The sequence below is a fragment of the Nerophis lumbriciformis genome, linkage group LG22, assembly GCF_033978685.3.
Source record: "Nerophis lumbriciformis linkage group LG22, RoL_Nlum_v2.1, whole genome shotgun sequence".
NCBI lineage: Eukaryota > Metazoa > Chordata > Actinopteri > Syngnathiformes > Syngnathidae > Nerophis > Nerophis lumbriciformis.
The window spans coordinates 1,451,824-1,465,208 of NC_084569.2; the positions used below are offsets into that span (position 1 = coordinate 1,451,824).

Here is a 13,385-nt window from a genome sequence, read left to right on the forward strand (position 1 = left end):
GAAAATGTGGTACATTACTAATAATTGAGAGAAGAATACAACTGGAAATAAGACAAGTAGGGTGTTGCTATATACATTGTCATGGCACTCTGCAAAAGTATTTGGCGTATGCAAACGTTGCATTGAAGGAAAAGAATAATGCGATGCTCACCTCACAAACGGTGCAGTGGAAGCGCGTCTCCACGTGGTGTTTACACTCGTTGCAAGTGTACACAAAGCGGTCCTGGCTCTGGTTGTGGAGCTCCACCAGCATGCACGTGGAACTCCACAAGGAGCGTCGGAGAGAGCTGAACTCCAGGTGCTTGTCCCTGGCCAACGTCAGGAAGGCGTCGCGACCGTCCATCAGGTCGCACGCCATCAGGGGGTCGGTGTCGGTGATGGGGGGCAGGGAGTTGGCGGTGGGGCCGGCGATGAGTCGGATGACGAAGAAGACCTGAGAGGGGACAGAAACAAGTTACATAAGCACAATGGTTGTAGGGCCGGCCAATAAATACCACCATTGACACCTCGTCCATATCAATGCAGAATGACTTCAATATTTTTTCTCCCTTCTCAGCGTTGGCGTTAATGTACTTTTTGTGTCTTTTTACGCTTTGAAATCAGAAAGTCCATTCATTCTATATCTATTCATTTCTACCCATCACTTTCCGGCGACAATTTCTTTACAAAGTTTTCCGGACTATTAAGTTGAGCTTACCCACCTCAATGCTTTTGAAGCATCAGTAAGGGTGAAAATGCTCTTCAATTGAAGATGACAGGAAATGCTCTCATTTTGTTCTTAGTCAATTTTAATTTAGGATATCTCATTTACAAAGAAATAAAGAGCATTCTTACTCAACAGCCATACATGTCACACTAAGGGTGGTCGTATAAACACCACCAACACTGTCATAACCCTGTGCCATATTGGGAAAACATACTAAACAACAATGACAAACACATTTGGGGAGAATATTTGCACAACAAACACAACAGAACAAATACCCAGAATTCCCTGCATTACCAACTCTTTCGGGACGCTACACTATTTTATTTGGTACAGGGTGTAATTATAGGTGTGACCAGTAGATGGCAGTCAAACATAAGAGGTAAGTCTCAAGTAAACAACACCAACATTTTAAATGTCCCATTGAAAATATATTACATACGACGCTCAAAAATCTATCATAATGTTTTAGTAGTAAATATTTTAGTGCCATTTCTAATACAAAGTAATGTTTTTACTTACATCTGTCAATAAACTCGCCATGAAAGCACTAAATCATACTTTACATTATTCACCTTTATGACAACCCTTTTCCAAAACACAATATAGAATGTGAGATATAAGAGGATAATGCATACTTTTATCATTTCTTTTCTAAACGCTTACAAAGAAGTGGGACCCCAAAAATTTACTGTGGGACCCCATTTTATGACTTGATGGGTCCCTAGGACTAAGTAGTCACCATAATGACAACATTAAATACAGTAGTGTAGTAGACCTAAGTATTCATTAAGTACCACCATAATGACAACATTAAATACAGTAGTGTAGTAGACCTAAGTATTCATTAAGTATCACCATAATGACAACATAAAAATACAGTAGTGTAGTAGACCTAAGTAGTCATTAAGTACCACCATAATGACAACATTAAATACAGTAGTGTAGTAGACCTAAGTATTCATTAAGTACCACCATAATGACAACATTAAATACAGTAGTGTAGTAGACCTAAGTATTCATTAAAACAAGGCAGAGGTTTTATTTAACAAGTATATTTACTATTTTTGGCCACTGTAACATTACACACAGTTTGAACAGTAACACTGTGTTTGAATGTAGGAAATTAAAAGACTGTATTTGAATCAAGTGGCTCTTTGGCATACCACGGGTTGAAGTGAGTAAACCACACACTCAAAGTGCGATATGTCGAGGGATGACTATTAGAATACTCACCATGCTGAAGTGGCCCCCGGCCCTATGAAGTGTTACACCAGTGGCATTAAAGACCCAAATGGAGCCACAAACAAAATCTGGCAAATGTGGTTTAGGAAGCCACCAATCCGTGATCATACAGAAGCTTGAAAATGTCTTCTATAATTGCAGTTTTGAAGTTAACGTGACAGAGAAAGGCATCATAAGGTTTAAACCAGGAGTGGTCAAACTACGGCCTGCCGACGGCACGAGTCCAATAAGGAATTTGGCCAGGGGCGGTGTTTTCATATCATATATGCTTTGATATCTACCACTTTGTCGCCATCTGGTGAGTAATTCAAGTCATTGACTATTAGAGTATGCACAGCATTTACTTTTGTGACTCAATCCAAACAACCTTCCCAGGTCATGGTGCAGGAAAAAGAAGTGTAAAAACTGAGCAAACATGGTCACACAACCTGCTCATTCAACTTTGTGGATATTAGGAAAGAAGTCCAATCAGCATAAAAACTATCTCGATACAAGGAATGTTTGGCAAACTCTCTCTTCACATTTAGCTGCTTGATGTGAGCACATACTATTATGTACAGTCAAAAGGTTTGGTTACACTTGACTTCTGTTTGTGACCCAGACCCCAGGAGTGTGCCTCATGTGAGTGGAACACACCTCTTTATGCTTCTCCATGGTGGCGTAGAGTTTCTGCGATAGGTCGTTGGAAACGTTGGGCATCCCCGGCTTCTTCTTGTTGGCTCGGCTCAAGCTGCTCTTGTTCTTGCTCGTCTTCTTATTGTTCTTCTTTTTGGCATTCTTGCTGTCTCCTTTTGTGGCCTGCCAGGACATTGGAAAGTCAACACACATTACCACTTGATGGTGCCTGCCGGGGGCCAAAATCACACCCAAGTTCAGTTCAGTTCAAAACTTGGGACACAAAACAGTTTTGCAGCAAATTCATAAAAACACAAGAGTGCTCCTGTTATATATATATATATATATATATATATATATATATATATATATATATACATACACACATACATACTCACACATGTATATATCTACATATACATATATAATAAACATATACATACATATATATATATTATACATATATAATAAACATATATATATATACTGTATATATATATATATATATATATATACACACATATTTATATACACACACTATACATATGTAATAAACACACATATATATGTATACATACACACATACATATATATATATATATATATATATATATATATATGTGTGTATATATATGTGTATATATATATATATATGTGTATATATATACATATATATATATATATATATATATATATATACATATATATATATATATATATATATATATATATATATATATTAGGGCTGCAACAACTGATCGATTAAATCAGTTAAAATCGATTATAAAAATAGTTGGCGATTAATTTCGTCATCGATTCGTTGGATCTATGCTATGCGCATGCGCTGAGGCTACGTTTTTTATTTTATTTTATAAACCTTTATTTATAAACTGCAACATTTACAAAGAGCTGAGAAACAATAATTAAAATAAGTACAACAAGAGTACAAAAGTAAAAGGCTATGTGTCATGAGGTGGAGGTAAGCTAGCCAATGATGTGTCATGTGCAGCTCACGTGACCACGCCGTCTCACTGCTGGAAACATTGGAAAAATGGCGCAGGAAAACAGTACAGATAGTTCAGTGGAGAAACATCTTGAGGTGATTGCTTCAATGGAGAAAAGTGTACCACCTAAGTCATCAAAAGTGTGGGAACACTTCACTTGAAAGACTTCAAAGAAGAGCGTTTCCTGCAAAATGTCACGGAAGTACAACATTGCTTCAGGAGCACCTGAAGAGGAAACATGTTGGAGCCATGGATGAAGGCAAGAACTCACGCTACGTAACTTTTTAAGTCCATAGTCCGGGTACATTGATCTGTTTGTCCGTCTTTGTGTCTTTTCAATATTTTGTTAACCAGATTTGTTTTAGAGAAGCGAAGCAGCAACGGTTGTGTATTAACTTTCAGAGTGTTAGGAACTTCTTGGAGACTTCATTTTCTGTGTTGTTTTGAGTGGCAACAGGCATTGATGAGTTCAGCTTTGTTTCTAGTGTGCCATTCCACTGAGTTGCAACAGTAGCACTGTTAAGTGCGTACCACTAGATGGAGCCTGTACCACTGGAATAGACAAATGATGCTACTATGAAATAATAGTAAAGAACTCACATCTGTGCTCTCATTGCAGGTACTGTTCTCCTCCCGCTTCCTCTCCTCTTCCTCCTGCTCCAGTTCCTTGATGCTCTCCTCCAGCACGTTGGGCCAGAAATCTCCCTCAAAGTATGGCAGCTCCTTGGCACTGGTGAGGCGGTCCTCGGTGGCCTGCTTGAAGATGTCCTGTACGGTGCAGCGCTCGTTACAACCAGCACGCTCTCATTTCTTACACCCAATTAAGAACCAACAGCAAGATGTAACGTACATTTCCGACTAGAAGCTAAACTTTTTTCCTGCATTTTATAAAACGGTGCAACTAATTTAGGTTTTTTTCTTTGCTGAAGTTGAAAAAAAACCAAGCAAAGACACCTCTGGCGCCCTCTTTTGGACGAGTTGGCTCACTGCAGTTACCGCTGCAGTGCCCTTCTGTTTAGATTGAGCTTTTCACCCAAAGTATAAGTGCTGTTTCTACTCACATGGATTCTTCATTCATCTCGACAAGCAAGTTTTACAATATAACTACAACTATTCTGACTTACTAAACCGTCCCAAGTGTGATGTCTGTAGGAGTGTTTTCATTGTAATGTAATGAAGCTAGCGTCGTAAGCATTCGCTAATTAGCTAACACATTGTTACCAGTTAACATTATTAACTTACTACAACATTCTTTTTGTATTGTTGCACTTTCACAAATTGCTCAGTAAATTCAGCAAAACGTCAGCGTGGAGTTATTGAGTCTGTTTAGCTGATTGGAGAGCTAGCTTGACCATGACTTCTGTTTTACTGCCGTGTTACAGACAATTAAGGTATGTAAATAAACATTTACTAAATATTTCTGTGTAAATACTTCATTTCACAACATATATATCTGCCACTTATATTTGGAAAAATATTTTTTCATGCAAAATTGAGTGGGTGCGCTCGGTAGGAAGTAGGAAGGAAGAGGACGAGTACTACCTTGTAGTCGTGGACTATGCGCTCGGACACAGCCTTGTCCAGCATCCTCTTGTACCACTCCTGCAGCCTTTTGGGCTTGGGGATCTTCTGGTCCATTGGGTGACAATGAAAGATGTAATCGTCACCCTCACTGGGAGGACACGCCCAGATGTGACCCGTTGTATACCTGAAGCAGGATGTAAGAATATTGCTTAAATGCAATAGAAATATATTCAGTCATCATTCTGGCAGATCCTCTCACCCCTGCCTCTTGGCATACTCCAGGTAGCCCAGCAGGATCTCGTGGTAGACGGCGGTCCTGAGGTGTCGCGGTTTAAAGAAGTGAACGCTGTCCAGGTAGGAGATGTACACTCGTCTCTGGTTGGGCGGTGGGCAGTCTGAGCCGTACTCTTGAACGTGCATGCCGAAAAAGCACACATCCGTGCCATCGATGTCCTCAAAAGCGAACAGGGCCTTGGTCCTGTACGGGAAGGACTCGGCCATCTCGCCGCTGTCCACAAACCTGATCCACAAGGTGAGCAAAGCGTGCACAGTACATGTAAGCATTTGTACGGACACTGTCCATTAGCTTGCTAGCCTCGAAAACTAACTGGCCCTCAGTTACAGTGAATATATAGGAATACATCTCTTTTTCATGGATAACTTGCTTTGCAATCCTAAGTCAAAGTGACAAGCCCATATTAAGTTATTTCTCATTCACAACCCAAAAATTCTTCAATTCATTCATATTAATATGCAATACATTTTTCTGATAAATACATCAAGTGCTGCATTATCTCCAGCCTTTGTCAGGACACATACTATGATGTGGGCAGCACATTCATAATGTGGCAGGCCACATCAAATAATACGTTAAATGACATTGCAGGCCACATACTATGACATGGCGGACCATATAAAATATTGTGGCAGACCACATAAAATAATGTGGCGGACCATATAAAATAATGTGGCGGACCATATAAAATAATGTGGCGGATCATATAAAATAATGTGGCGGACCATATAAAATAATGTGGCGGATCATATAAAATAATGTGGCGGATCATATAAAATAATGTGGCGGATCATATAAAATAATGTGGCGGACCATATAAAATAATGTGGCGGATCATATAAAATAATGTGGCGGATCATATAAAATAATGTGGCGGACCATATAAAATAATGTGGCGGATCATATAAAATAATGTGGCGGATCATATAAAATAATGTGGCGGATCATATAAAATAATGTGGCGGACCATATAAAATAATGTGGCGGACCATATAAAATAATGTGGCGGACCATATAAAATAATGTGGCGGACCATATAAAATAATGTGGCGGATCATATAAAATAATGTGGCGGATCATATAAAATAATGTGGCGGATCATATAAAATAATGTGGCGGACCATATAAAATAATGTGGCGGATCATATAAAATAATGTGGCGGATCATATAAAATAATGTGGCGGACCATATAAAATAATGTGGCGGATCATATAAAATAATGTGGCGGACCATATAAAATAATGTGGCGGACCATATAAAATAATGTGGCGGATCATATAAAATAATGTGGCGGACCATATAAAATGATATGGCAGGCCACATAAAATAATGAAGCGGACCAAATAAATGATGTGGTGGACCAAATAAATGATGTGGCGGACCATATAAAATAATGTGGCGGATCATATAAAATAATGTGGCGGACCATATAAAATAATGTGGCGGACCATATAAAATAATGTGGCGGATCATATAAAATAATGTGGCGGACCATATAAAATGATATGGCAGGCCACATAAAATAATGAAGCGGACCAAATAAATGATGTGGTGGACCAAATAAATGATGTGGCGGACCATATAAATGATGTGGCGGACCATATAAATGATGTGGCGGAACATATAAATGATGTGGCCGACCATATAAAGTACGGTATTTTTCGGACTATAAGGAGCCCTTAAAATCCTTTAATTTTCTCAAAACTCGACAGTGCGCCTTATAACCCGGTGCGCCTAATGTACGGAATCATTCTGGTTGTGCTTACCGACCTCAAAGCTCTTTTATTTGGTACACGGTGTAATGATAAGTGTGACCAGTAGATGGCAGTCACACATAAGACATACGTGTAGACTGCAATATGACTCAAGTAAACGACACAAAAGTGGTATATGTTTCACTGAGAATATAGAACATTACACACTGTGCTCAAAAATCTTTCAAAATGTTTTAGTAGGACTTTGGTAAGCTATGAAGCCACACCGCTTGATGGATTGTACTGTGCTTCAACATAGGAGTATTATTATGCTGTGTGTATAAGGTAAGACATATTATCTGCTGTTTTGTTTCACAATATTATACAAAACCAACTTTTCTTACTCTCTGGTACCTGCTGATCAGTATTTGGGATCTGCATAAGACCTGAAAATTTGCGCAAGTCCGCCTTTGTAGTCTGTGCCGACACCGTAGTCGATAAGCTTCTTCTTTTCCTCTATCTTCTTGTTATGTGACATTCACTGTTGCCATTTCTAATATAAAGTAGTGTAAAGTTCTTTCTTATATCTGTCAGTAAACTCGCCATGAAAGCACTAAAACATACCGGTGTAGTGACTTTACATTATTCACCCAATGAAATGTAGTTATTAGAGAGTTCCGGTCACGGGACACATTTCGGGCGTTGTTGTTGCACTAGTGAGCCACAGATGAGATGTTGCTCCGTTATTGATTGAATGTCATTAAAACAGCCATCTTTTGACACTTCTTCCACTCCCATCCTTGCACGCTACAACAAAGATAATGGGGAGAAGATGCTGTCCAAGTGGAGGAACGTAAATAAGACCCGCCCACAAAATGGTGCATCCTGAAGAGACTGTCAGAAAGTGACTTGAAGATGATGTGTAAAACATCATCTATGCAACATTTTGAGCAAAGAAGCACCGTCACATGTTATTAATTATAGTTACCTGTGGTAATGCCACCATGATACAACGTGTGTATTATAATCCTTGAACAAGGTAAGAGTGAAACTCATGTGAATAATCACTGAATGGAGAACTGGGGGTGGGATTAAATAACTTATCTTCTTCCCACTCCCTTTCAGGCAAAACTGGACAATCATGCTTACATACTATACATGACCTTTTGCACTATATTCATTTATATTATTATGTGTTGGCAACTTTGTACTTTTTATGTCATTGCCTGAAATAAATAAATAATGAAAAAAATGAATGTAGATCACAAGGAAGTCGTTTACTTTTAGAAACAAAATATATATATAATGACCCCTTTAATGCGCCTTATAATCCACTGCGCCTTTTGTATGGAAATAGACCTGAATAGACCCGCTCATTGGCAGTGTGCTGCGCCCTATGGTCCGGAAAATACGGTACTCCCGGAGTTTGTAAACAATACAAAAACAACCAAAAGAACAATCAAGAAAAGGAAATTGCTAACGCTAATCACTAGCATGTCAATAGCAAGCCAATGTATATTAGCATCAAGCTAGTGCTTTTTTTTTTTTTTTTTGAAAAGTGGAGCTTTACTTGACTTTTTTGAGGCGATTCTTTTGTTGGCATTGAAAATTGCAACATTACCCAGAGGTAGTTAGGCTAAGTTTGCTCTCGGTGCTGCTGGAGTGATTGCAAAGGGCGTCACGTCACGCGCAACCCAGGTAGCATTGTATTTTAGGTGAATGGCTTCCCGCTGGGTTTAGTGTGGCCTCCTACCTGGACTTCATGCCTGGTTTGACCTCCACCACCTTGTCTGAGACGTGCACCACACGGATGGTGACCTCGCCAGATTCAGGGTGGTTCTGCCGTTTGACGTAGTCGTTCACTCGCGTCTCCAAAAAGTTGCCCAGCTTGGTCTGAGGAAGCCCTGAACAGGAGTGAGAACACTTAATGTCGTGTCCTAAACGTCAACACCTTGTTGGACTTGAAACCTACTTTTAGCTGCATATTTGTTCTCTTTGCGCGTCTTGTTGGCCATCTTCAGACAGCTGTCGCACACAAAGCTGTGTTTGACAAGAACAGTCACTTTTGTTAAGGAACAGGACAAGGATTGAGGGTTGTGGTCATGTGTTATGAGGGTTGTGGTCATGAGGGTTGTGGTCATGTGTCATGAGGGTTGTGGTCATGTGTCATGAGGGTTGTGGTCATGTGTCATGAGGGTTGTGGTCATGTGTCATGAGGGTTGTGGTCATGTGTCATGAGGGTTGTGGTCAGGTGTTATGAGGGTTGTGGTCATGTGTTATGAGGGTTGTGGTCATGTGTTATGAGGGTTGTGGTCATGTGTCATGAGGGTTGTGGTCATGTGTTATGAGGGTTGTGGTCATGTGTTATGAGGGTTGTGGTCATGTGTTATGAGGGTTGTGGTCATGTGTTATGAGGGTTGTGGTCATGTGTTATGAGGGTTGTGGTCATGTATCATGAGGGTTGTGGTCATGTGTCATGAGGGTTGTGGTCATGTGTTATGAGGGTTGTGGTCATGTGCCATGAGGGTTGTGGTCATGTGTTATGAGGGTTGTGGTCATGTGTCATGAGGGTTGTGGTCATGTGTCATGAGGGTTGTGGTCATGTGTCATGAGGGTTGTGGTCAGGTGTTATGAGGGTTGTGGTCATGTGTTATGAGGGTTGTGGTCATGTGTTATGAGGGTTGTGGTCATGTGTTATGAGGGTTGTGGTCATGTGTCATGAGGGTTGTGGTCATGTGTTATGAGGGTTGTGGTCATGTGTTATGAGGGTTGTGGTCATGTGTTATGAGGGTTGTGGTCATGTGTTATGAGGGTTGTGGTCATGTGTCATGAGGGTTGTGGTCATGTGTTATGAGGGTTGTGGTCATGTGTCATGAGGGTTGTGTGCTCACCCTGAAGGCCAAATGGTTTCATGGTGCAGGACACAGATCTGATGCATTTTACGACCACAGTCGCTGCATTCCACCAGCCTGAGCACAGACAACAAGCAGAGTTAGCACCAACACTGCACAACAACAACAACAACAACACTGTATTGTTATGTCAACACTGCACAACAACAACACTGTATTATGTCAACACTGCACAACAACAACAACACTGTATTGTTATGTCAACAGTGCACAACAACAACAACACTGTATTGTTATGTCAACACTGCACAACAACAACACTGTATTGTCATGACAACACTGCACAACAACAACAACACTGTGCATGACTTAAAGCAGGGATTCTCAAATTGTGGTGTAAACAAATATTCAAACACAGTGTTACTGTTCAAACCGTGAGTAATGTTGCAGGGGCCTAAAATATCAAATACACAGTAAATCCCGGACTATTAGCCGGTACTTTTTTTCTAACACTTTGAACTCTGCGGTTTATAGGACGGTGCAGATAATTCATGGATTTTTGTCTGATAAGTTATGATAAAAAATAGTTTCAAAAGAAATCAAGCAAATACACCTAAAACCTGTTTTATTGTTTGTGCTATGGTTCCATCTTATGGACGTGTTTGCTCACTGCTGGTGTTTTATTTACAAATAGTACTGGAGTGTCGTGTTCAGTCTTCCAGCCCTCCATAGCGTTTCTACTTGTATGGATTCTGCATTCATCAGTCCAAGCAACGTTTGTAAGTTTTACAATATAACTAAAACTATTCTTACTTACTAAAGTGTCCCATGTGTGATGTCTGTAGGAGTGTTTTCATGCATATTCGTACCTGCTAGCATCATTAGCATTAGCTAATATGCTAACATGTTTACAAGTGTTTGTGTTAGTATTATTAACTTACAATGGCATTCTTTTTGTATTGTTCCACTTTCACAAATTCCTCAGTAAATTCAGCAAAACGTCAGCGTGGAGTTATTGAGTCTGTTTAGCTGATTGGAGAGCTAGTTTGCGCAGCTAGTGGGTCCATGACCATGACTTCTGTTTTGTTTGATCAGCCGTTTTACTGCCCTGTTACAGACACTGTTTGGAAACAATTAAGGTATGTAAATAAACATCTAGAGAACATTTCTGTGTAAATGAGTCATTTCACAAGGTATATATTTGCCACTTATAGTCCGGTGCGGCTAATATATGCAATCCATAGTCTGGAAAATATGGTAGTTGTTTAGAAAAAACTCTGCCTTGTAGTTAATGAATACTTAGGCCTAACACGCTAATGTATTTGAATATTGGTGGTGTTTATTGAGGTGGTACTTGGTGATTTGAGAAGCTCTGATTTAACTTGAACATAAGTGCAGATAAATGAAATCAGCGTTAAAGAACTCATAAACGGACTTACAACTCGGGGTCGAGTGTGTCGTTCTTTTTTCGTTGGAATTGGTCTTTGTTGATGGACCTATCAGAGAGACCAGGAGACCTACTGGTAAGCATCAGAAAATATTGGGCAGAAAATACTTTTTACACAGAGGGTCAGATCAAACATACATTCATGACACATTGTAAACAAATGCATTCTTGCCCTCAACAAACACATTATTATTATTATTATTATCTAGCAAGCCTGGGCCCAGTCCATAAATCAACGATAAATGAAAAGCAACTGGGTAAGTTTGCCGTCATTGATTTCTTTTCTTTGCCTCTTGCTTTTCAAACAGAGGGTTCACGTTACTCAATAGCAGAATTCTTGTCAGTCATCTACCAGCTTCGTCTCGCTGCACCGCTAGTTGAAGAGTTAGAAGACCATGGTCAGCGTCCAGAGAGAAACCAACAAGTCTTAGGGATGGGAATCTTTCCACAACTCACCATTCCATTCAGATTCTTGTGGTGATGACTCAACACCATAAAATCATGACTCTCCCAATAGATTATTTGGTAAAAACAGGTTGAAATATGTTGTATAAGCGCAGCTATTCCGCAGGAGATGGCCTCAAAATAAAATGTTTGAAATGATTATTTGTGGATAATTATGACTTGTTTTGGAATGAGAATAAATGAGAATATTCCCAACTTGTTGGAAAGTCATGGCAACACAAACTACAGAAGCCCAGTTTTGGGGGGAAAAGACCATTTTATTTCTATTGTTTACTTTAGTTCTTCACCTTCCAATTATAAAATAAATGTTTATTGCGTTTGATTATTATATATTATTTTGAAAGCAAATAAACGAGCACTAATTTAACCCTAACGCTGACAATATAATGGACCCAGGCCTACAGTACTATATCTACAACAGGGGTGTCCAAAGTGCCTGTGCCACATTTTAAAAACGATTTTACAAAGAAACCTTAAAAAGTGTAATAAAAGAGCAAGCAGGTGTAATGTAAGGAGAAAATATGTAATATTGACAGCAATACTAAATGTACATTTATGTATGCTTGCACTGTGCCATCAAAACTGCAGTATTTCTGTGAAACACATTTGGGGAAAAGAGAGAATGACCTTGTTTGCATGAAAGTATCTCTTCTCCCTTCTCATTTGAAAGTGTCCGCTTCTTCATTCCAGTTAACAGTGAACCATTGTCTCCACTGACTTGCGTCATTTGCTCTCTCCCCCCTCCAAACTGAGCCTACTCCCTCCCTCCCACCTTGTACTCAGTGCATTGAGAATAATGCATCTCTCTTCATACTTTGCTGTGCCTTTTGAAATGCTCCAGCTTTTAAATAAATCTAAAAACAACTATTTAGTTTGGCTTCTTGATTAGAACATTTACAATACACTTATAATTGACGGATAGATCTGAAATGATATAGAGATTTAAGCGGTGCAAGTAAAAGTATTATTATAGTATATATATATTGATGTATGATTTGTTTTTCGCATTTTTATGAGTAGGGGCCTTTTGGATCCCCGCTACCTTTAGTCTGATTTTTTTTTTTTTTTAACTGTCCCTCCATCCATCCATTTTCTACCGCTTGTCCCTTTCAGGGTCGCTGGAGCCCATCTCAGCTGAATTCGTCATTGCTCAAAAACAGTAACAAACCAATCACAATTTTGTTATGAATTATTGACCAATTCATAACAAAATTGTGTTTGGTTTGTTACTGTTTTTGAGCAATGAGTTCAATCCCGGCCTCGGGATCTTTCTGTGTGGAGTGTGCATGTTCTCCCCGTGACTGCGTGGGTTCTACTCCGGCTTCCTACCACCTCCAAAGACATGCACCTGGGGATAGACCCCTCCCACCTCCAAAGACGTGCACCTGTGGATAGGCCCCTCCCACCTCCAAAGACGTGCACCTGGGGATAGGCCCCTCCCACCTCCAAAGACGTGCACCTGGGGATAGGTTGATTGGCAACACTAAATGGTCCCTAGTGTGTAAATGTTGTCTATCTGTGTTGGCCCTGTGATGAG

General features: G+C 39.7%; 1 protein-coding gene across 11 annotated transcripts in view; it reads right to left on the bottom strand.

Annotated features, from left to right (window-relative positions):
- ep300b (E1A binding protein p300 b) overlaps positions 1-13,385 on the bottom strand; it is a 71,133-nt gene that overhangs the window by 5,591 nt on the left and 52,157 nt on the right. For 7 of the 11 annotated variants that reach the window (XM_061974502.1, XM_072915818.1, XM_072915816.1 and 4 more), the window contains exons 21-29: positions 11,376-11,432; positions 9,976-10,053; positions 9,057-9,124; positions 8,838-8,988; positions 5,354-5,614; positions 5,113-5,278; positions 4,171-4,338; positions 2,588-2,749; positions 152-433 (exon numbers count right to left, since the gene is read on the bottom strand). In XM_061974502.1, coding sequence (XP_061830486.1) covers positions 152-433; positions 2,588-2,749; positions 4,171-4,338; positions 5,113-5,278; positions 5,354-5,614; positions 8,838-8,988; positions 9,057-9,124; positions 9,976-10,053; positions 11,376-11,432 — 1,393 coding nt within the window. Of the gene's footprint in view, positions 1-151; positions 434-2,587; positions 2,750-4,170; positions 4,339-5,112; positions 5,279-5,353; positions 5,615-8,837; positions 8,989-9,056; positions 9,125-9,975; positions 10,054-11,375; positions 11,457-13,385 lie in introns of all 11 variants that reach the window. The other 4 variants (XM_061934151.2, XM_072915815.1, XM_072915814.1 and 1 more) reach the window with 1 other exon arrangement.